At 28.7% G+C, this 25238-nt stretch overlaps 1 protein-coding gene across 3 annotated transcripts in view; it reads left to right on the top strand.

The window, feature by feature from the left end:
* Window positions 1-24466, top strand: part of LOC142228461 (ceramide synthase) — a 72284-nt gene extending 47818 nt beyond the window's left edge. For all 3 annotated transcript variants that reach the window (XM_075298899.1, XM_075298901.1, XM_075298900.1), the window contains exons 3-5: window positions 17819-18338; window positions 18403-18729; window positions 23111-24466. In XM_075298899.1, coding sequence (XP_075155014.1) covers window positions 17819-18338; window positions 18403-18729; window positions 23111-23260 — 997 coding nt within the window. In that variant the 3' untranslated portion in view covers window positions 23261-24466. The remainder of the gene's footprint in view (window positions 1-17818; window positions 18339-18402; window positions 18730-23110) is intronic.
* The last annotated feature ends 772 nt before the right edge of the window (window positions 24467-25238 follow it).

Below are 25238 nucleotides of genomic sequence, written 5' to 3'. Positions count from 1 at the left end.
AATCCAAAAAGAGTTAAGAAAGATTATTTTAGAAAAAGAAAAATTGCTATTATTTTTTAAATTTGAAAATTAAATCATAGCCTACAATTTATGCCCATGACAATTTTCTTGAATAAAGGGTTTCCAAAAAGCATATTAGAAGTTAATAGCCCATTCACATTAACATAGGCTCGAAATCTACTAAAAGTAGATTTGTAAGGCAAATGATAGTTGAAATCTAATTAAAGTGGATTTTGGAAGTTGTAGATGTCACCTCTACCATGATGCATCTACAGCTGATTACTATATGTATAGGAAATTTTTACAAAATTTCATTTCTATAGGAAATTTTCTGAAACTTCCATTCACATTTTCCTTAACTATAGAAATTTTTTTAACTATAGGGCATTTTCTGAAAATTCTATAGATTTTTTTTTTTAATTTGCTTAACTATAGGAAATTTTTTTGAAAATGTTTTCTGAAAAATCCCTTAATTATAGGAAATTTTCTGACAATTTCCATAAAATAGGAAATTAACCTTAACTATATGAAATTTGTTTATTTATAAGAAATTTTCTCAAAATTCCATTTCGATAGGAAATTTTCTTAAAATTTCCTTAAATATAAGAAATATTCTAAAAATTTCATTAACTATAGGAAATTTCATAACTATAGAATTTGTTCTGAAAATGTCCTTACTTTTCAGAAAATTTCCTAAAAGTATCATATGAAATGAAATTTTCAGAAAATTTCTTAACTATAGGATATTTTTTATAACTTTCCGTAACTATAGAAATTTTCTCAAAATTTCATACCTATAGGAAATTTTTTTATGTGTATAGGAAATGTTCTGAAAATTCCCTTATCTATAGGAAATGTTCTGAAAACTTCATTTAAATAAACAAATTTCTTTAACTATTGGAAATTTTCATTTCTGGAGGAAATTTTTGGGAAAATTTCCTCTCTATAGGATACTTTCTGAAAATTTCCCTAATTATAGGAAATATTCTAAAAATGTCCTTAACTATAAGAAATTTTCTCAAAACTTCATTTCTGTAGGAAATTTTCTAAAAATTTAATTTCTGTAGAAAATTTTCTGAAAATCTACTTAACTATAGGACATTTTGTGAAATTTTCTTATTTAGAAGAAATTTTCTCAAAATTTTATTTCGGTAGGGAATTTTATGAAAATTTCCTTAAATATAGGAAATATTCTAAAAATTTCCTTAACTATAGGAAATTTTCTGAAATTTTTTTATTTATTAGAATTTTTCTCAAAATAAAATTTCTATAGGATACTTTCTGAAAAAATTCTTAACTATAGGAAAATTTCTGAAAATTTCCTTAGCAATAGGAAATTTTTCTGAAATTTTCTTATTTATAAGAATTTTTTTTCAAAATTCCCTTTCCTATAGAAAGGGAATGGTTAGCATGCCCGCCTTGCATATACAAGGCGTGGGTTCGATTCTTGCTTCGACCGAACACCAAAAAGTTTTTCAGCGGTGGATTATCCCACCTCAGTAATGCTGGTGACATTTCTGAGGATTTCAAAACTTCTCAAAGTGGTTTCACGGCAATGTGGAACGCCGTTCAGACTCGGCTATAAAAAGGAGGTCCCTTGTCATTGAGCTTAACATGGAATCGGGCAGCACTCAGTGATAAGAGAGAAGTTCACCAATGTGGTATCACAATGGACTGAATAGTCTATGTGAGCCTGATACATCGGGCTGCCACCTAACCTAATCTAACTATAGGTTTTTTTTCAACTTTCCGTAACTATAGAAATTTTCTCGAAATTTCATACCTATAGGAAATTTTCTTATGTTTATACACTCAAAAAAAAAGTTTATTTGGATCCAAAGATTTTGACCTTCATATAAGGATTTTGATATTGATTCCGAGCCAGAGATGCGGCTTCTTTAAAATAAAGAAATTTTTTAGCGAACTATCTCCCTTTAAATTTAATAGAGGACCAATAAAATTAAAATTAGGATACAGATCTGATTTGTTAAATTTTCATTCTCTTTTCGCGGTTTATTAATAAAGGTACGTACAAACAAATGTCAGTTTAAAAATCCAAATTAGAACGCATGCTTCAAAATAAAAAATGTTTTATTAATTCCAAAACCAAAGACGCTAAATCCTCAAAAGAAGTCTTAGCCTATATTTGAAGAATTTTTTTCTTAAATTTAAATTTGTTGTCAGATTTTGTTAAGTAAGGGCTTAATTTCTTTATAAAGATTCCAACTACACGTAAAAAACCAAAATTGATGTTAGCATCGTGTTTTATATTTTATGTGAATTTTTATATGTTTTTTTCTGCCACATTTTTACTAAAAAAACGCCATTTTTAACCTTTTTAAGCCGCCAACATCCAAACTTCTTTCCCGATTTGAAAATTTTCTGAGAATGAGTTATAGACGGCTCAATTTTCTTTAATTTGAGTAGTATTAGGATCAAAAAGGTCAAAGAAAACGAAAGATATGCTCAAAATTGTAGGTGTACCTCCAAAAATTTAAAAAGAAAAAAAAATTAAAAAAATTGTATCTCGAAAACCAATCGACAGAAAATTTTTTAAAACTCATTTTCGTGTTTCGTAGGTCAAAATCAATAAGAAAAAATATGCTAGAAACAAATCACAAAACGACTGTTGGCTAGTGCTATCGGAAATGTTCTCAAAACTTCATTTCTGTAGGAAATTTACTAAAAATTTTATTTCTATAGGAAATTTTCTCAAAATTCCATTTCTATAGAAAATTCTAAAGGAAATGTTTAGAATATTTCCTATAGTTAAGGAAATTTTCAGAAAACTTCCTATAGAAATGAAATTTGGAGAAAATTTCTTATATTTTTTAAAATTTCAAGGAAATTTTCTAAAAATTTAATTACTATAAAAAATTTTCATTTCCATAGGATTTTTTTTGAAAATTTAATTTCCATAGGAAATTGTCAGAAATTTTCTTTTTTATAAGAAATTTTCTCAAAATTTCATTACGTGGGACGTTTTCTGAAAATCTCCTTAACTATAGGAAACGTTCTGAAAACTTCATTTATATAGGAAATTTTCTTAAACTTTCTATAACTGTAGGAAATTTTCATACAATTTCTTTAACTACGTATAGGAAATTTTCAGAAATTTTTATTTCTAGGGGAAATTTTAGGGAATATTTCATCTCTATAAGATAATTTCTGAAAATATAGGAAACATTCTAAAAATTTCCTTACCTATAGCAAATTTTCTGAAAATTTTTTTAACTATGGGAAAATTTCTCAAAATTTCCTTAACTATAGGAAATTGTCTCAAAATATCATTTTTGTAGTAAATTTTCTAAAACTTTGCATTTTCTTAAAAATTAATTTCAGTAGGAAATTTACTAAAAATTTAATTTCTGTAGGAAATTTTGTGCAAATTTCATATCTATAGGAAATTAGTTTCAAATTTCATATCTACAGGAAATTTTCGAAAAATTTCCTTAACTATAGGAAATTTTCGAAATTTCCTAAACATTTCATTTCTATTCCCTTAATTATAGGAAATTTCTGAAAATTTCCTAAAAATTTCATTTCTATTCCATTAATTATAGGAAATTTCTGAAAATTTCCTAAAAATTTCATTTCTATTCCCTTATAGGAAATTTTTTTCAAATTTCATATCTACAGAAAATTTTCGAAAATTGCCTTAACTATAGAAAATTTTCTAATAATGCAAATTTCATATCTATAGGAAATTAGATTCAAATTTCATATCTACAGGAAATTTTCGAAATTTCCTAAACATTTCATTTCTATTCCCTTAATTATAGGAAATTTCTGAAAATTTCCTAAAAATTTCATTTATATTCCCTTAATTATAGGAAATTTCTGAAAATTTGCTTAACTGTAGGAATTTTTGAAAATTTTCTTAACTTTTATAATTTTCTGAAAATTTTCTTTCTTCAGGAAATTTTCTAAAACTTTACATTTTCTTAAATCTTAATTTCAGTAGGAAATTTACTAAAAATTTAATTTCTATAGGAGATTTTCTAAAATTTTTCAAATTTCATACACAGGAAATTTTCCTTAACCATAGGAAATTTTCGAAAAATTGCCTTAACTATAGCAAATTTTCTAAACATTTCATTTCTATTCCCTTAATTATAGGAAATTTCTGAAAATTTCCTTAACTGTAGGAATTTTTGAAATTTTTTTTAACTTTTTTAATTTTCTGAAAATTTTCTTTCTTCAGGAAATTTTCTTAAAACTTTACATTTTCTTAAAACTTCATTTCATAGGAAATTTACTAAAAATTTAATTTCTATAGGAAATTTTCTAAAATTTCAAAATTTCTATAGGATTTTTTTTTTAAATTTCATATCTACAGGAAATTTTCCTTAACCATAGGAAATTTTCGAAAAATTGCCTTAACTATAGAAATTTTCTAAAAATTTAATTTCTATTCCCCATTTCATTCTATTCCTATAATTAAGAGAATAGAAATGAAATTTTTAGGAAATTTTCAGAATAGAAATGAAATTTTTAGGAAATTTTCAGAAATTTCCTATAATTAATTTCTGAAAATTTCCTAAAAATTTCATTTCTATTCTCTTAATTATAGCAAATTTCTGAAAATTTCTCTAACTGTAGGAAATTACCTAAAATTTTCCTTAGCTATAGGAATTTTTTGAAAATTTTCTTAACTTTTTTTAATTTCCTGAAAATTTCCTTTCTTCAGGGAATTTTCTGAAATTTACTTAACTATAAAACATTTTCTCAAACTTTCCTTTTCTATAGGAAATTTTTAAAAATTTAATTTCTATAGGAAATTTTATCAAAATTTCATTTCTATAGGAAATTTTATCAAAATTTCATTTCTGTAGGAAATTTTCTGAAAATTTCATTTCTATAGGAAATTTTCTCAAAATTTCATTTCTATAGGAAATTTTCTCAAAATTTCATTTCTATAGGAAATTTTTTGAAAATTTAATTTCTCTAGGAAATTTTCTCAAAATTTCATTTCTATAGGAAATTTTTTGAAAATTTCATTTCTCTAGGAAATTTTCTCAAAATTTCATTTCTGTAGGAAATTTTCTAAAAATTTCATTTCTATAGGAAATTTTCTGAAAATTTCATTTCTTAGGAAAATTTCTCAAAATTTCATTTCTATAGGAAATTTTGTCAAAATTTCATTTCTTAGGAAATTTTCTCAAAATTTCATTTCTATAGGAAATTTTTTCAAAATTTAATTTCTATAGCAAATTTTTTAAAATTTCATTTCTATAGGAAATTTTCTTAACTATAGAAAATTTTCTCAAAATTTCTTTAACTATAGAAAATTTTCTCAAAATTTCTTTAACTATAGGAAATTTTTTGAAATTTTCATGTAGCATCGATCCACCCTAGTATATTAATCAATATTAAAGAAAACTGCTAACTTCAAAAAATTTCTTTGGTTCAATATCACCTATCAAAATTTAATTTCGGAATATAGAAATTTCTTAGATTCACCTCTTTCCGCTGCTGCTTTAAAGTCAAAATAGACATGGGCCATTGCTCTCCCAGTTACAATCAAGGATATTGGATACAAAAGTTGGCAAAAATACCCTACACAAATATAAACGGTTCGATTTCCAAAATATGCTACAACTGCAATGAATGGCATCAACAAGAAGATATCAAGAATAAACTCAGCAATAATGAAAAACTCTCATCCATTAAAGGCAATGGAGATTATTTAAAATCTGCATATAAAAATCCTTATACAGATTGTGGACCTCTGTGTCGAATGATGGCCCAAAATGGTAATTGTACCGAAGGTTATATGAAATTTTTCCTACAATCACCATATTGTAGTATAAAAACATGTAGTTATGAACCCATTATGGATGATCCCTTTGAAAGGGCTCGCCAGTCTTTTTTAAATACGAAAGATAAATCTAATAGTCCTTTACTTGAACGCAATTTGGAAAATAATCTAGGTCATTGGTATGAACCGCGGTATGATGAATATGGAAATTCGACCAAGGATTGGTTTTCCAAATATCTGAAAAATCTCTTAAATCAACGTTCTCCCACAACATTGAACTGCAAGCAAACCGATATCTATCTGAGTAAACAGTGGCTTCAAAACTATTCGAATTTTTACAAAGATGCAGTAGGCGGTGAAGATTTCGGCAGACAAGATGTATCTATAAACTCTGGAGCTGCATATAAAAATTCTCGTTTGGAATTACGTGATATTGCCACAACTTCAGGAAAATCGTTTCTGACTGATATACCACCTAGAGAGTATGTTGATCAAAACAAATCTTTCTTTGAGGAATATTTTCCTAATTTCATCAAGAATCAAAAGAGATGATCAATATGATAAATCGGTTTTTGCTAACATTTATTCCAAGAATATTAAATCCAATATGTTCTTGGAATTAATGCTAGCCTTAATTGATTTTTTCTCAAATTTTTCAAAACCTGTTTATTGAAAGAATAAATAAAAAATCAGTTTAATAAAGACTTCAGATGTTGGGAACTACGAAGACTGATGGAACAGTAGATAGAATATTGACTTGGAGGTAGAATAAATATATTCTTGTTCAGTAGTTGGAATAAATATATTTTTGGGCTTCTACTCCTTATCGATTGCCAAACATTTCTCAATGAGATGGCTGAACAGTTGAGTATACTCTTACATGAATGACTGATTGTAGAACTGCAAATCATATCAGTTATCTTGCCTGGGTGGAGACAGATAGCTTAGTTCAGGTATGTATAGTTGGCATCTGGTTATTTTAGGTTCACTAACATTACATCAGTCCATGGCACTGAGCTTGGGCCTCGGAATATAACAGGTTGGCTGATAAGCCCCCGGTCTAACAAAGAAAAACCCATTTTTTGTCAAATTATTATTCAACATAGTTCCTTTCAAGAGCGATACAACGATTATAACGACCTTCCAATTTTTTGATAAAGGGTGATACGGTCAAAATTTGGTCAAGGGAAAACGCGTGTAAATCGGTGAAATCGTTTATTTAAAAAATCAAATTAAATTTCTTTTTCAATTAGTATAAAATTCAGGAAAAATATTCAGTTAGGCTTTCGCTTTTCCAAATCCGAATTGCCGGGCCTCACGCTTGAAACCTGCCATCAGATTTTGTACAGCCACCTTGTCCACCTTCTTCGCCGCAGAAACCCACTTTGCCTTGAACTGCTCGTCCTTAGCAGTTTTTTTTTTTGTCTTCTTTAGGTTCCGCTTGACAATAGCCCAGTATTTCTCAATTGGGCGGAGCTCTGGCGTGTTGGGAGGGTTCTTGTCCTTGGGAACCACCTGCACGTTGTTGGCGGCGTACCACTCCACGGCCTTTTTACCGTAATGGCAATATGCCAAATCCGGCCAAAACAGTACGGAACAACCGTGTTTCTTCAGGAAAGGCAGCAGACGTTTATTCAAACACTCTTTCACGTAAATTTCTTGGTTGACAGTCCCGGAAGCTATGAAAATGCTGCTTTTCAAGCCACAGGTACAGATGGCTTGCCAAACCAGATATTTCTTCGACAGTTTTATGTGCTTGAAAATATCTGCTACCTTTCCCCTTCCTTTTGCCGTATAAAACTCCTGTCCCGGAAGCTGCTTGTAGTCGGCTTTGACGTAGGTTTCGTCGTCCATTACCACGCAGTCAAACTTGGTCAGCCTCCGGGATCGCGCTTTGGCCGTCGTATTTTGTTTATCATCGCGATTGAGAGTCACTACCTTCTTGTAAGTCGATAGTCCGGCTCGTTTTTTGGCTCGATGCACGGTTGTAGACGCATCTCGGAGAGAGAGGTTAGGGTTTCGCTTGAAACTACCGGCAACTCTCTTTGTCGTCTCAGCGGCTTCCGGTTTTCGATTTCCCCCCGATCCAGACTTCCTGGCTGTCGACAAACGTTCCCCAAACACTTTAATTACATTTGTAACGGTTGATTTGGCAACTTTTAGCGATTTTGCGAGCTTTGCGTGCGAGTAGCTCGGATTTTCGCGATGCGCGAGCAAAATTTTGATACGCTGCTCTTCTTGCTTGGACGGCATTTTGACAACTGAAGAGTGAATTCCAAAATCAAAATAGGAGCAACATTCTACACACACACACACCTTCAAAATGAGGGGTGTTCAGGTTTTTTAAATGCAAAAATTGAAAGAAATACGTCAAGTTTATATTGACCAAATTTTGACCGTATCACCCTTTTCCATTTTGGTAGTACTCCTTCGGTTTTGCCTCAAAATAGGCCTCAGTTTCGGCGATCACTTCTTCATTGCAGCCAATTTTTTCCCTGCGAGAATCCTGAGAACAAGAAAAAGTCGCTGGGGCCAGATCTGGAGAATACGATGGGTGGGGAAGCAATTCGAAGCCCAATTCATGAATTTTTGCCATCGTTCTCAATGACTTAAAAATAATATGCATTTAATACTAGCGACGCCATCTATGTGTCAGACCGGGGACTTATCAGCAAGCCTGTTAGTCGATGTGAATTCCACAACATTGGCTTTGACCTTTCGGTGTGGTGGGAAAGTTTCGCCGTCATTGCCGTGTGGACATGTGGATTCCCATTTCCTCTAACATCCCGAAACGACACAGAAACGCCATTGGACTGAGTCGTTTGCTTGTTTCGGATCCATCTTAAGTAGCCTTTGGGAACATAGAGGTTCGATACGTTCTTAATCTACCAAAAAAGAAGCAGACACAATTAATCTTTATAGTACAACAGCTCTCGGAACTTTTTATCGCTTTCTAGGTAGTCGATATGAATTCCGGAACAGTGGGTGGAAAACTCTGCCTTCTTTCCAGTGTTTCCGGTGTGGACCTGTGGATTCGTGTTTCTTCGAATGTCGCGAAACGACACAGAAACTCTATTTGACTGATTTTAAATCTGTAAATTTCTCTTCCATCTTTGATCAGTCCGTTTCCGGTGTGGACCTGTGGATTCGTGTTTCTTCGAATGTCGCGAAACGACACAGAAACTCTATTTGACTGATTTTAAATCTGTAAATTTCTCTTCCATCTTTGATCAGTCCGTATACATGTTCAGGGTTCCGAAGGGTATCCTCCTGTCTTCCCACTCCTCCATACTTGGTATCGGTTTGGTGTCGGTTTGTGATGATAAACATGCTCCGTGACCATATGGTCCGTCTCTCTATAATGCCCGGCAAGAATTTCAGTATGCCTGCAGGCAGTACTCTCCAGCGTGCCCGAGCTCTTAAGTCTTAAAAGTCTTAGCTCTGCTGTTGGGATAACTCCCATCAGTACCTCCAAAGCGGCAGTGGCTGTGGTCCTCATAGCGTCTATCATAGTGCAGTCCTATTTATCCTATTGATTTATTGATGTCTCACGATTGTCCACCAATCATGACAACCATATGTGGCCACAGGTCTTATAACCGCGGTATAAAGCCATCCAAAAAGAGAAGGCCTCATTCCCCATCTTTCACCAACCAATTTCTGAGAAGAGTACAATGCCGCATAGGTCCTCTTTCTGCGATCCGCAGTATTCTCCACCCAGTTCAGTTTGAATTCCAAGAGAACTCCTAAGTACCTGGTTTTGAGAGTACAATGCCGCATAGGTCCTCTTTCTGCGATCCGCAGTATTCTCCATCCAGTTCTGTTTGAAATCCAAGAGAACTCCTAAGTACCTGATTTCGAGAGGCTCAACTTCTTTGCCACTTGGAATTCAGGAGCCTTGTATTCTTTCTGATTAATACGCCATTGCTTCGAGCGATGTCCTACAATGCACTATATTTTCTAAACAAAATCGATCTCCAAATGAAGAATGATTATTCAAAATAATCGATCGTAGAAAGAAGACGGAAATTTCTGCACAGCTTTTGACGGTTTCTCAAACACATCTTATTTATTTAAAACAAATTAATTTATACATTTAGTTTGAAAAAGAATTCGTGGTGCCACACAAACTCCAAGAAGAATACCTACAATTTTTCTTAGTTTGCCAGAAAAATAAGTCTTGTTGCGCCCAGTGTGACCATAACCTAATACGTATACGCTTATCCCTAAATAGATATGTACATACGTACGTAACGTAACGTTTTAGTGTTGCCACATTAAGAAAACAATTAGATCCCGTTAAGCACAATCTGTTAGAGATTTAATTGAATACAACTCATTTTCAAACAATAAAACTTGAAGATGAGTTGAATTCAAATAAAAATTTGTATTCATTGGGATTTAAATGCTTGCATGGAGAGAGTGATAACCAATTTTTTGGTCTCAATGGAAAGCCTTACATTTACACAAATTATCTTCTCATTTCGTGGCCACGATAATTACCATCACTTTCAGCACCTGATGAGCTTTTATAGCCAAGTTTATGATAAGGACTGCTACCTCGAGGGCTCATAGTTTTTTTGACCGTATATAAAGATTCATGGGGATCGTTATCAGCTGGGGAATATTTTGGCTTAGGACATTCCATGGTAGCCCACATGCGTAAGCGATGCTTTTTCTCCATATTTATTTGCTTTTCCTCGCGAGAAGGATAGTTTAAGCCTATATCTAACCTTTGGGATGATTCTTTGTAACGAGTTTTATCAAATGGTTGTCCATAGTTGGCCGATATTGGAGTCTTTGATTCCATAAAACATTTTCCCAATTTTGGGGGACGATTCTCTTTGGCTAATGCTTCGCTGGCTTTTATACATCTTAAATGGCTGGATTTTACTCTGGGCATATGGGCATCAGGTGTTTCACATGTGGGCAAATGTGTTCTACGAATATAGGCATCATCACTGGTATCATCAGCATTTGGTTTTTTCTTGGCAAGATATCTAGCCTGTCTAGATGTTATGGGACTACTATCCGATTCATAGTTTTTAGGGGAGCGAGAATTTCTTTTTGGAAAGTGTAAAACTGGAGTTATTGCTGGTTTCTTCAATATGCCTTGTGTTTGTTTACTCCTTGGAGGACTTGTATCCGAGGAGAGATCATGAAATCGTGGTCGTGTCACCGAGTAACGAGTCTGTGATAATTTTTGCCAACCGGTTTCCATACTTGGTTTACCTCTATGGAACACGGGCCCATATATATAATTTGGCTTAGGCTTCTTTTTAGGTTCCCTCACTCGTTTCGAATGACGATGGGTAAGGGAACTTTGAGAGCCAGGGTCTTGTACTATATATCTAGGCCTTAAATTGGGATAATGTAGTTTATCTTCGTCGGAGGTGATTTCAGTAATGTCTATCTCACTTTTAATACTATAACGGGGATTTAAATCGTTCTCAGGGAATCCTGGCGATGAACGTTTTCTTTTCAATGGTCTTTTTGGTTTTGTCATCTGAATTTCTGGACGTTTTCCCAAAACATAGGTACGTGGTTTAGGAGGACATTTTGTCGCTGCAATCTCTGGTTCTTGGTTTCTTTTAGCCACTTTAGTAGGCACAAAGACTCGGGGCATTAATGAAGCTTGGGATTCTCTGAGTTGCGTGGGATCGGTAACAGAATCACTTGTACCCCCCTTTAATAAGCGAAGACGTGGCATTAGATCGGTTTTTCGCTCAGGAGAAGCGAAACCCCAATCAGGAGAAGGTTCCTCAGTAAAAGGCTCTTCATTAATACAAACATGGCTATGGACCCTGGGTCTTTCTGGACTTTGGAATGTCTTTGACTCTTGGTGTTCCCCACTTGTTTTCTCTTCGGAGGGATGTTGATCATCATGTGCTCTAATTCTTGGTTGACTGCGTTCATAATGCAATAATTTCCTTTGACCTGATGGTCGGTAGTAATAATTATCATCTTCGGCTGGATATTTTTGATCTCGACTGCAGAAAAACCATTGGGCTAGAAAGCCTTTCTTGTGGGTTTTATGACGATTCATATGAGTATCACATTTCATTGGTTCCTCAGATCTGTTTTTACTCTCGGGGCCAGAAACTTCCTGGGCGGAAGGTTTTACCAGAGTTTGCTTTGTGCTATTTAAAATTTCCATAGCTAATCTCTTCTTTTGGAGAGCATCATGTTGCCGTAAAAGTTCTAGAAATTCTGGTGATATACGTTTAGCATTTTCCAGCTGGAATGATGGAGGCATTTGCTCCACCGATTCTATGGGCAATTTTAAATTCAAGCATTCAGTCGGTGGTGGTGTTGGCTGGTATTTAACATTTCCATAATAACGACATTGCAATTTCATTACTTCCTTTGGTGACATTTGACTGAGGCTATTCTTTAGTTTTCTCATTTGTTGTTGTTGCTGGCCATACCATGCAGTGGCATGATCTGGTATGAAACAACTTGATTTAGTAGTTGCCACATAAAGATCATTCCTTATGGAATCACATAATTTTTTATTTCTACACTGGCATTTCTCACGAGGTTGATATTGCCAGCGGCCCACATATTGTCCTACCCCTGGCCCATAATATTCGCCACCTCGGGCTGCAGAGAGAATGCGTGAGGTGAGCTGAGTATAGCAGCAGGTATTTTTAAACTTATGAACAAAACGTTGATATTCATGGGAATAGGGAAGGCGCATAATTTTATTTTTTATTATTTTTTTTTTTTAATTTGGAAAATTGAAAATTTTTTTATTTTTTATTTTTTTTTTTTTTTAATAAAGTGAAATTTTTCGAAAGATTGTCATTGGGGCCTATTTGACATGTCTAGGGTTATCATGGTACAAAATGGGAGGTAGTGTCTGTTCTTCTTCAAAAACAAAATTATTTGCTCTCTGAGAAGTCTAACCAAAAAAATTTCTGGTTTTTTCCTATATTTAAATTGAATTGTTTCACAAAATATATGGAATATATTTTTACTATTGTTACTAAAATATTTTTAGTAAATTCTTTCGTAATTTTAAATAATAAATCATCAACATGACGTTTAGTGTGCACTTCCAGCAGAGAGAATGAAAACACAAGAGAACGAAAATTTCTCTTCTACAAAAACAACAAATGCCACCATACAGATGTCGCACAATGCCTGCAGCTTTGGTATTAACGACGTTGCATAAAGGCATCGGCAGTTATAATTTCGAATTGTCTGCCAAAAAAAAATTAATAGAATGAAAAGATTTATATATATGAACATTTGTTATTGCAAAGTAAGTTCTAAATCCTATTTTCCTTACGTTTCGTAAAGCCGGCACTGAACTGACCTGGGTGAAGCCGACGCAAACTTTATGATATTGGAGAAAAGCGCCGACAAAAACTGCATGATATTAGAAAAAATTTCCTCATGACTGTCACCTACTGTTTCGCTTCACAGTTTCGTCCTCTTGTATTTTTATTCTCTCTGCTTCCAGCTGTTTCAGAGATACCACCTTGTCATTACTTCATGGTTGTCATATAACGTAGTGTGAACGTAGTATTATCAAACTTCGTTCATAATGTGAACGTATTATGAACGTTCACACTACAATTGAAATCTTCTTTTTTATATTTGATCTCTCGCTTATGTATGGAAATCTCGAAGAAGCAAAATTTCGAGCATAGTGTGAACGAAGTATAAAAGTAGAGAAGTTGTTGGTGTTACACAAAACAAAGATTGTAATTCTTTGAACATTAATAATGTTAACTTGGGAGGTGCATATTTTTTTATTTTTTTTTTTTTGAACAAATTTCGAAATTTTTAAATTTATTTATATTTGAAATTTTTTTTAAGTGCAATTCTTCAAAAGATTTATATAGTAATACAATTTTTCGAAAGATTTTCTATAGAAATAAAATTTTGAGAAATTTTTCTATAGAAATAAAATTCTGACAAAATTTTCTATAGAAATAAAATGTTGACAAAATTTTTTCTAAAAATAAAATTTTGAAAAAAATTTCCTATAGAAATAAAATTTTGAGAAAATTTGACAAAATTTCCTATAGAAATATAATTTTGACAAAATTTTCTATAGAAATAAAATTTTGACAAAATTTTCTATAGAAATAAAATTTTGACAAAATTTTCTATAGAAATAAAATTTTGACAAAATTTTCTATTGAAATAAAATTTTGACAAAATTTTCTATAGAAATAAAATTTTGACAATATTTTCTATAGAAATAACATTTTGACAAAATTTTCTATAGAAATAAAATTTTGAGAAAATTTGACAAAATTTTCTATAGAAATAAAATTTCGAGAAAATTTTCTATAGAAATAAAATTTTTGACAACATTTTCTATAGAAATAAAATTTTGACAAAATTTTCTATAGAAATAACATTTCTGACAAAATTGTCTATAGAGATAAAATTTTGACAAAAATGTCTATATAAACAAATTTTTGACAAAATTTCCTATAGAAATAAAATTTTAAGAAAATTTTCTATAGAAATAAAATTTTAAGAAAATTGTCTATAGCAATAAAATTAAAAAATATATATAGAAATAAAATTTTGACAAAATTTTCTATAGAAATACAATTTTGACAAAATTTTGAGAAAATTTGACAAAATTTTCTATAGAAATAAAATTTCGACAAAATTTTCTATAGAAATAAAATTTTTGACAACATTTTCTATAGAAATAAAATTTTGACAAAATTTTCTATAGAATAAAATTTTTGACAAAATTGTCTATAGAAATAAAATTTTGACAAAATTTCCTATAGAAATAAAATTTTAAGAAAATTTTCTATAGAAATAAAATTTTAAGAAAATTGTCTATAGAAATATAATTTAAAAAAAAATTATATAAAAATAAAATGTTGACAAATTTTTCTATAGAAAAAAAAATTTGAGAAAATCTGACAAAATTTTCTATAAAAATAAAATTTTGACAAAATTTTCTATTGAAATAAAATTTTGAGAAAATTTATCTATAGAAATAAAATTTTGACAAAATTTTCGGTAGAAATAAAATTTTGACAAAATTTTCTATAGAAACAAAATTTTGACAAAATTTTCTATAGAAACAAAATTTTGAGAAAATTTTCTATAGAAATAAAATTTTGAGAAAATTTTCTATAGAAATAAAATTTTGAGAAAATTTTCTATAGAAACAAAATTTTGACAAAATTTTCTATAGAAACAAAATTTTGAGAAAATTTTCTATAGAAATAAAATTTTGAGAAAATTTTCTATAGAAATAAAATTTTGAGAAAATTTTCTATAGGAATAAAATGTTGACAATTTTTTTATAGAAATAAAATGCTGACAAAATTTTCTATAGAAATAAAATTTTGCAAAATAAAAGAAACTATAAAATAAAATTTTAACAAAATTTTCTATGGAAATAAAATTTTGAGAAGATTTTCTATAAAAATAGCATTTTGAGAAATTTTTCTATAGAAATCAAATTTTGAGAAAATTTTCTAAAGAAATAAATTTTTGACAATATTTTCTATAGAATTAATTTTTTTAAATAAGAATTTTTTTGTTTGGTAGGTTTTTGATAAAATTTTCTCCAAATTTTGGCAGATTATTTTTGGCTCGAGTGGCAACGGTTTAATTGTTGAAGTTTCTTTATGAAAAAGTGTGCCACTTGTTTTAGAAATTCTCAACGGTAACGCCGGTGTTATGTCACATTGGATTCTCCTTACAATTTTCTACAATACCTTCTACATATTTATTTTGTCGAAACTAATCCAATTTTTATAAGAAAATAACATCTTATTACTTCCCAGTTACTGTGACATCATCATTCAAGTGTGCCTAAAGCAAATGTCGCCATGAGTTCTTATGTTATATGTATTGCATTGCATCCAATATCCTTGAAATTTGTTTACACTCCACACACACACACACTAAAAATTGCGTAGGTTTATTTAACAATCTTTTTTTTTGGGAATTCTTGTCAAAGATATTTTTTCTGGCATTGACCTCAATGGGCATAGTGCCAAACAAAAAATCAAAAAATATTCTTCATAATGCACGCATCATTTATTCCTTAAAGTATGCCATACATATTTGGTACTTTTATTATGGGACAAATGGGACATGCTGCCAAAATGTGATGAGTGATAAAAAAAAATAATGGGGACAAATCTTATAAATGCATTATACTTAAGAATGTGTTATAGTTGAATAATATGATACGTATTATTTATACTAGATTGCGACAAGAGGGCAAAATTAAGAGCATAGAGTTAGGCGCTAATAAAATGAGCTTTTTATGAGGCCTAATCTACTTTGAGAAATAATTGTATAATTAGATAAAAAATCTTTACTATAGAAATTTTCAAAAAATTTCTTTACTATAGGAAGTTTTCAGAAAACTTCTTTACTATAGGGAATTTTTAGAAAATTTCTTTTCTATAGGAATTTTTTAGAACATTTCATTACTATAGATAATTTTCAAAAATATCTTTACTATAGAAAATTTTTAAAAAATTTCTTTACTATAGGAAATTGGGAGCCACCGTGGTGCAATGGTTAGCATACCCGCCTTGCATACACAAGGTCGTGGATTCGATTCCTGCTTCGACCGAACACCAAAAAGTTTTTCAGCGGTGGATTATCCCACCTCAGTAATGCTGGTGACATTTCTGAGGGTTTCAAAGCTTCTCTAAGTGGTTTCACTGCAATGTGGAACGCCGTTCGGACTCGGCTATAAAAAGGAGGTCCCTTGTCATTGAGCTTAACATGGAATCGGGCAGCACTCAGTGATAAGAGAGAAGTTCACCAATGTGGTATCACAATGGACTGAATAGTCTAAGTGAGTCTGATACATCGGGCAGCCACCTAACCTAACCTAACCTACTATAGGAAATTTTCACAAAATTTCTGTACTATAGAAAGTTTTTAGAAAATTTTTCTTTACTATAAGAAATTTTGAGAAAATTACTATATAACATTTTAGAAAATTTCTTTAAATTTCCAAAAATTTTATTTACTATAAGACATTTTCAGAAAATTTCTTTACAATAAGAAATTTCCAGAAGATTTCTTTACTATAGGAAACTTTCAGAAAATTTCTTTACTATAGGAAATTTTTGGAAATTTCAAAAAATTTCCTATAGTAAGGAAATTTTCTTTTCTATAGGAAATTTTCACAAAATTTTTTTACTATAGGAGATTTTCAGAAAATTTCTTTACTATAGAAATTTTCAGAAAATTTAATTTATATGGGAATTTTTCAAAAAAAAATTCTTTACTATAAAAAATTTTTATGAAAATTTAATTTCTTTAAAATTTTTGAAAAATTTTTATTTCTTTAGAAATTTTTATAAAATATCTCTGTAATTTTTAATTTATGTTAACTCTCTTATTTTTTTTCGTTACAGAAATTTTCACGAAATTCCTTTACTATGAAAAATTTTTAGAAAATTTCTTTACTATAGGAAATTTTCACCAAATTTCTTTACTATAGGAGATTTTTAGAAAATTTAATTACTATAGAAAATTTTCAAAAAATTTCTTTACTATAGGAAATTTTCAGAAAACGTCTTTACTATAGGAAATTTTTAGAAAATTTATTTTCTATAGGAAATTTTTAGAAAATTTCATTACTATAGAAAATGTTCACAAAATTTCTTTATTATAGGATTTTTTTAGAAAATTTCTTTAAATTTTCAAAAAAATTTCTTTACTATAAGAAATTTTGAGAAAATTTCTTCACTATAGGAAGTTTTTAGAAATTTCTTTGTTATAGGAAATTTTCAGAAAATGTTTTTACTATAGGAAAATTTCTTTTCTATAGCAAATTTTTAGTACAATTTAATTTCTATATAAAATTTCTTGACTATAGGAAATTTTCAGAATTTTTTTTTACTTAGGAAATATTCAGAAAATTGCAAATTTTCAGAAAAATTCTTTACTATAGGAATTTCTCAGAATTTTTCATTTCTCTAGAGATTTTATTTTAAGGAAAATGAAATTTTATTTCTTTATAAATATTTATATTAAAAACTCTATAAATTTTAATTTAACTCTATTATTATTTTTTTTTTTTTTTCGTTACAGAATTGTTTCCGCAATACAAGCTTCATTCTCATTCCTTGTGGGTTTGATTGTTTGCAAATCGACCTGCAGCAAAACATTTGTCTATGCCTCCCATTGCCTAATGGAAGGATATGGCTGGTTTGGTACTGCATATTTCATGTACGACATTTGGTCCATGTACCAAGTGCATACACAGAAAATTGCAGACAAACTAAAGCTGATGAAGATTACATCCTCGGCCTCGTTTACTCCGAAACCCTTAGCGAATGGCCAATCAAATGGTGGCCTCTATGACAAGCATATAGCTCGGACATTTGGGGCTAATGGTAAACGTTTGATAGCCCTGAATGAAACCGATACCAATGGCAATGATGATATGCAGCATATACGCCATCATGAGGATGAAATCTATGATTATGATGGTGAGACAGTACAAATTCCCGAAAATGGTAAATGGGGTTTCTTCAAATATGTCTTTACGCATCCCGTCATGATGATCCATCATATCTTTGTGGGCACTGTTGGATTTTTAGTGGTTACGGTAGGTTAAATCAAAATTCTTAGAAATTTATTTCTCAAAAATGTCCAATTATATTTTTTTCCAGTACATCCGTGGCGGTGGCCATTGCATTTATAGCTACATGTTTATGATGGAATTCTCAACTCCCTTCGTTTCGTTGCGTAGCATTCTCAGTACATTGGGTTTGAAGGAATCTCGTCCATACATTGTAAATGGCCTGGTTATGTTATTCTCCTTTTTTGTATGCCGTGTCATTATGTGGCCCTACGTTATGTGGCGCTACAGCGTGGAAATAAATACAACATTTTGGCAGGCAATGGTAGGATTACCTATTGGTTGTATATTTGGCATACTGGTATTGTTCCTACCTCAACTGTATTGGTTCTTTTTGATGTCGAAAGGAGCTATGAAGGTAAGTTGATATTGAAAAGATTACCAGCTAAAGGTGGGTATTAAGTTCGAGTTTAGCCGCTAAAAACATGATTTTTTCACGATTACTTTTCTTTAATAATCCATTTTAAGGAATACAGACTTTGTGAAAATTTGCTTTGGGCTTTTCCCCATCAAGTTATAATAAAATTTGCAACAAATATGTATATTTTTCTTACTGATTTAGTTTTCACTTTAGCGATTTTAGCGGCTAAAATCGAACTTAATACTCACCTTAAGATGGAAAATTTCATTTCTATAGGAAATTTTCTGAAAATTTCAATTCTATAGGAAAATATCTGAAAATTTTGTTTCTATAGGAAATTTTCTGAAAATTTAATTTATAGGAATTTTTTGGAAAATTTCATTGCTATAGAAAATTTTCTGAAAATTTCATTTCTATAGGAAATTTTCTCAAAAATTCATTTCTATAGTTTTTTTTTTGAAAATTTCATTTCTATTGGATTTTTTCCTAAAAAAATTATTTCCTTAGGATTTTTTTCGGAAAATTTAATTTTTATAGGAAATTTCCTCAAAAATTTATTTTTATAGGAAATTTTCTGAAAATTTCATTTCTATAGGAAATTTTCTGAAAATTTTATTTTGCTAGGAAATTTTCTAAGAGTTTCATTTCTATAAGAAATTTTTGAAAAATTTAATTTCTATAGGAAATTTTCTGAAAATTTAATTTCTATAGAAAATTTTCTAAAAATTAGTTTTATAGGAAATTTTCTCAAAATTTCATTTCTATGAGAAATTTCTTTAGTATGGGAAATATTCAGAAAATTTTTTTACTATATAAAATTTTGTTTAGTTATGTTAGTGGACCTTTGGAATTTTACAATTTTGGGATTATTCGTTTGGCTTGAGGTCATGGACTAATGAAAAATACTGGTGTTGTTGTTTTTTATTACTTTTTTTATTGAAATGTTGCTGTTCTAGAATATTTCGATACACCATCGGTGATCCTCTTCAGCGAGATATTATATTTTTCAAAGTTATGTACTGTACATAACATTTCAATAAAATGTAATGAAAAACAACAACACCAGCATTTTTCTATATGAAATTTGCACACAATTTCCTTGCTATAGGAAGTTTTCTCAAATTTTCATTTCTATAGGAAATTTTCTGAAAATTTCATTTCTATAGGAAATTTTCTGAAAATTTCATTTGCATAGGAAATTTTCTGAAAATTTAATTTCTATGGGAAATTTTCTGAAAATTTCATTTCTATAGGAAATTTTCTCAAAATTTTATTTTTATAGAAAATTTTCTCAAAATTTCATGTTTATAGGAAATTTTCTCAAAATTTCATGTTTGTAAGAAATTTTCTCAAAATTTCTTTTTTATAGGAAATTTCCTCAAAAATTCATTTTTATAGGAAATTTTCTGAAAATTTCATTTCTATAAGAAATTTTTGAAAAATTTTATTCCTATAGGAAATTTTCTGAAAATTTAATTTCTATAGAAAATTTTCTAAAAATTATTTTTATAGGAAATTTTCTCAAAATTTCATTTCTATAAAGAAATTTTTGGAAAATTTAATTTCTATGAGAAATTTCTTTAGTATAGGAAATGTTCAGAAATTTTTTTTACTATAGTAAATTTTCACAAAATTTCCTTGCTATAGGAAGTTTTCTTAAAATTTCATGTTTATAGGAAATTTTCTCAAAATTTCATTTTTATAGAAAATTTTCTCAAAAATTCATTTTTATAGGAAATTTTCTGAAAATTTAATTATGTATAGGAAATTTTCGGAAAATTTCGTTACGTATAGGAAATTTTCTTAAATTAAAAAAAAAATCATTTCTAAGAAATTGTTTGTAAAATTTCATTTCTATAGGAAATTGTTTGTAAAATTTCATTTCTTTAGGAAGTTTTAGGAAAATTTCATTTCTATAGGAAATTTTCTCAAAGTTCCTTTCATTTCTATAGGACATTTTCTGAAAATTTGATTTCAATAGAAAATTTTTGGAAGATTTCATTTTTATAGGAAATTTTTGGAAGATTTCATTTCTATAGGATATTTCCTCAAAATTTCATTTCTATAGGAAATTTTTAAGAACATTTCATTTCTGAAAATTTCAGTCAATGAAAATTTTTTGGAAAATTCCATTTCGATAGACAATTTTTGGAGAATTTCATTTCTATGGCAAATTTTTTGAACATTTAAAGGAAATTTTCAGAAAATTTCATTTCCACCGAAACAGGCAATTGACGTACAAATGCATTATATCTAATTATACAATTATTTTTATTTCCTCAAAAATTTATTTATATAGGAAATTTTCTGAAAATTTCATTTTTATAGGAAATTTTCTGAAAACTTCATTTCTATAGGAAATTTTCTGAAAATTTCATTTCTATAGGAAATTTTCTGAAAATTTCATTTCTATAGGAAATTTTCTGAAAATTTCATTTCTATAGGAAATTTTCTGAAAAATTCATTTCTATAGGAAATTTGCTGAAAATTTTATTTCTATAGGAAATTTTTGAAAAATTTAATTTCTATAGGAAATTTTCTGAAAATTTCATTTCTATAGGAAATTTTTGAAAAATTTAATTTCTATAAGAAATTTTCTCAAAATTTTTGAAAATTTTTCCTTTTTATAGGAAATTTTTGGAAAATTTCATTTCTGTAGGAAATTTTTGAAAATTTAAAAAAATTAATTTCTATAAGAAATTTTCTCAAAATTATTGGAAATTTTTCCTTTTTATAGGAAATTTTTGGAAAATTTCATTTCTGTAGAAAATTTTTGAAAATTTTAAATTTCAAATTTTCTGAAAATTTCATTATGTATAGGAAATTTTCTGAAAATTTCGTTATGTATAGGAAATTTTCTGAAAATTTCGTTAGGTATAGGAAATTTCTGAAATTTTAAAAAATTCATTTATAAGAAAATTTTTGTAAAATTTCATTTCTATAGAACATTTTCTGAAAATTTGATTTGAATAGGAAATTTTTGGAAGATTTCATATTTACAGGAAATTTTTGGAAAATTTTATTTCTATAGGAAATTTCCAGAAAATTTCAGTCAATAGAAATTTTTTGGAAAATTCCATTTCGATAGGAAATTTTTGGAGAATTTAATTTCTATGGCAAATTTTTTGAACATTTACATTTCTAAAGGAAATTTTCTGAAAATTTCATTTCTATAGGAAATTTTCTGAAAATTTCATTTCTTTAGGAAATTTTCTGAAAATTTCATTTCTATAGGAAATTTTCTGAAAATTTCATGTTTGTAGGAAATTTTCTCAAAATTTCTTTTTTATAGGAAATTTCCTCAAAAATTCATTTTTATAGGAAATTTTCTGAAAATTTCATTTCTATAAGAAATTTTTGAAAAATTTCCTACAGAAATGAAATTTTACAAAAAGAAGATTTCATATTTATAGGAAATTTTTGGAAAATTTTATTTCTATAGGAAATTTCCAGAAAATTTCAGTCAATAAAAATTTTTTGGAAAATTCCATTTCGATAGGAAATTTTTGGAAAATTTCATTTCTATGACAAATTTTTTGAACAATTTCATTTCTATACAAAATTTTCTGAAAATTTCATTTCTATAGGAATTTTTTTGAAAAATTTAATTTCTATAAGAAACATTTTTGAAAATTTTTCCTTTTTATAGGAAATTTTTGCAAATTTCATTTCTGTAGGAAATTTTTGAAAATTTAAAAAAATTTCTATAAGAAATTTTCTCAACATTTTTGGAAATTTTTCCTTTTTATAGGAAATTTTTGGAAAATTTCATTCCTGTAGGAAATTTTTGAAAATTTTAAAATTCAAATTTTCTGAAAATTTCATTATGTATAGGAAATTTTCTGAAAATTTCGTTATGTATAGGCAATTTTCTGAAATTTTAAAAAATCCATTTATAAGAAAATTTTTTGTAAAATTTCATTTCTATAGGACATTTTCTGAAAATTTGATTTGAATAGGAAATTTTTGGAAAATTTTATTTCTAAAGAAAATTTTCTGAAAATTTCATTTCTATAGGAAACTTTCTGAAAATTTCATTTCTATAGAAAATTTTCAGAAAATTTCATTTCTATAGGATATTTTCTGAAAATTTCATTTCTGTAGGAAAGTTTTGAAAAAAATAATTTCTATAAGAAATTTTCTCAGAATTTCATTCTATAGGAAATTTTTCCTTTTTATAGGAAATTTTTGGAAAATTTAATTTCTGTAGAAGATTTTCTCAAAGTTTAATTTCTATAGGAGACTTCCTCGAAATTTAATTTCTATAGAAAATTTTCTGAAAATTACATTTCTATAGGAAATTTTATTTAGTCTCCATGTATTAATCTATCCCCTAAAGATTGCAATAATTTTTATTTTCGTTTTTTTGCTTTTTAAGGTTTTCTTCCCTACAAAAACATCCAAAAAACTAACGGCAAATGGAATGGATACTAATAACTCCAAAGTCTCAAATGGTAAAGCTGCAAAATTACCAAATGGAACAGCGTATACGACAAATGCTAGTCTGGTAGAAAACGAAACCACCTAAATTCTATTAGCGAAAGAAACTAAAACGAAAAAAATAACTGTAGCAGCAGCAACAATACAACAACAAAAATGTGTATTTATTTAAACGTGTTTTTGAGAAACTTTAAAAGGCAACAACAACAACTAACTAATCACAAATTTATTATAAGATTGCTAAAAACCAAGAAGATAGAACCTGAAAAGAAATCTTTTTTTTTTTTTAATTCATTTGACTATTCTTCTTATCGTTAACGTTTTGTTATAAGTGATTTTAGTTAAATATTATTTAAATATATTTTTTTTAAACTCACACAAAACCTATGTTAAAAAAAAAACTTTTATATGGAAGAATTCCACAAATTTGTTGCTTTTATCTTTGAATAGTTTTAAATGCATTTAAAATTTCACCATATTGTTTTTCCTACTATCCATATTCTAGTTAAATTATTCAAGCTCCACCCCCATCACTTGAAATATAAAATAAAACTAAAAAAATATTGGTTTTAAAAACTCAAGAAAGAGTGAAAGAAGACAAAAGAGATTCTTTAAGAATTATAGAAGAAGAAAAAAATATTTTTAAAATCTAAAATTATAAATCCTAAAATTATACAAATGAAAAAAACAAAAACAAAAACAGAATTAAAAAGCCAAGCCCCATTATTGCCTGAACAAAATAGGTTTACCTAAACGAAAATTAACAGCTACTGATTTTATTTAAATTTAATATTAACTATTATTATGTTTTTTTTTTAATATTTAATTTACTAATTAATTGAATTTAATGTGAAACAAAAAGACGTTTTTACACTCATACCTCCAATCTTAAAATAAAAAAAAAACAATCAACTCTTTGTTTTTCCATATTAAATAAATAATTATTATTTTTTTTTCATTCACCTCATTATTTTTATGATAATACTTACATATTGTTTCTTTGTTTTTTTTTTTTTTATAATATTTTATGCATTTTATATATTGTATATGTATTATGTGGAAAACTTTTACGAAACGAAAAACTATGTACTAATTGTTTACTAAATACTTTATATATAAAAATGAGTAAAATATATATATTGAAGTAATAAATAAAATTTGTTGAAAAAAAAAGAATATTACATAAATATTTGAGCTTGTTACATATGGTGTATATTCAAAACAAACAAAAAAAGAACAACTAAACTATATAAACAAATAAATCGATATGAAAACTATTGATTCATGAATAAAATCTTTTAACAAATTCAATTTTCGAATATGGTAGTATAATATGTTGTTATTAGTGGTGTGTAGCTATTATCTTTTTTTGTTTAATTGTCAAAATCTTCAGTTTGGTCCTTGTGCAGTCGTTTTTTTCGTTCATTTTACTACCATTAAGATGGCATTGCAATATATGAAATCGAGAATTCCGAGGGCCATTATTATCGATAAAAATTTGTCTATCACAAGAAATACATTATGAAACTGTGTTACCGATAAACGTTATCCATGTCGGACCACGGGAATAATATATTTTTATTGGAGCGTAATAGTAATTTTCACAAGAACAGCATATTTGGCCTAATAATACCAAAACCGTATTACCGACATATAAACAAAATTTTGGCTATACATGCCTCTAATTCAGGCGTTTCGCTTTTTCTTTTGATATCCACAGCAAATGTCATTTTACAAAAAACCACAATGTTTGTCTAGGCGAAATATTATTGACCAAATATAAACAAGAGATATTCGTAAGCAAAAATGAGTACATTTCCATAAACCCCCGGTATGTAACTCTTGCAAAAATTCCCACTACACCTTTATCGGAGCACAATTTAACCAATCGATACACAGTTTTATCGACACATGAAATATGTTTGTGTCGCCTCCACATGGATGGTAACAATCGATAACATAATTCCTCGAGAGTTTTGCTGTAAATTTCAGTTCGGTATGCACATCTAACGGAAATCAATTTTCCATGCCTATAAAACAGTTTTGACATGTACTTCATATGGGAG

The sequence above is a fragment of the Haematobia irritans genome, chromosome 3 (assembly GCF_050003625.1).
Source record: "Haematobia irritans isolate KBUSLIRL chromosome 3, ASM5000362v1, whole genome shotgun sequence".
Classification (NCBI taxonomy): Eukaryota; Metazoa; Arthropoda; class Insecta; order Diptera; family Muscidae; genus Haematobia; species Haematobia irritans.
The sequence above is the reverse complement of the archived record's forward strand: the minus strand, read 5'-3'. Positions and strand labels throughout refer to the sequence as shown.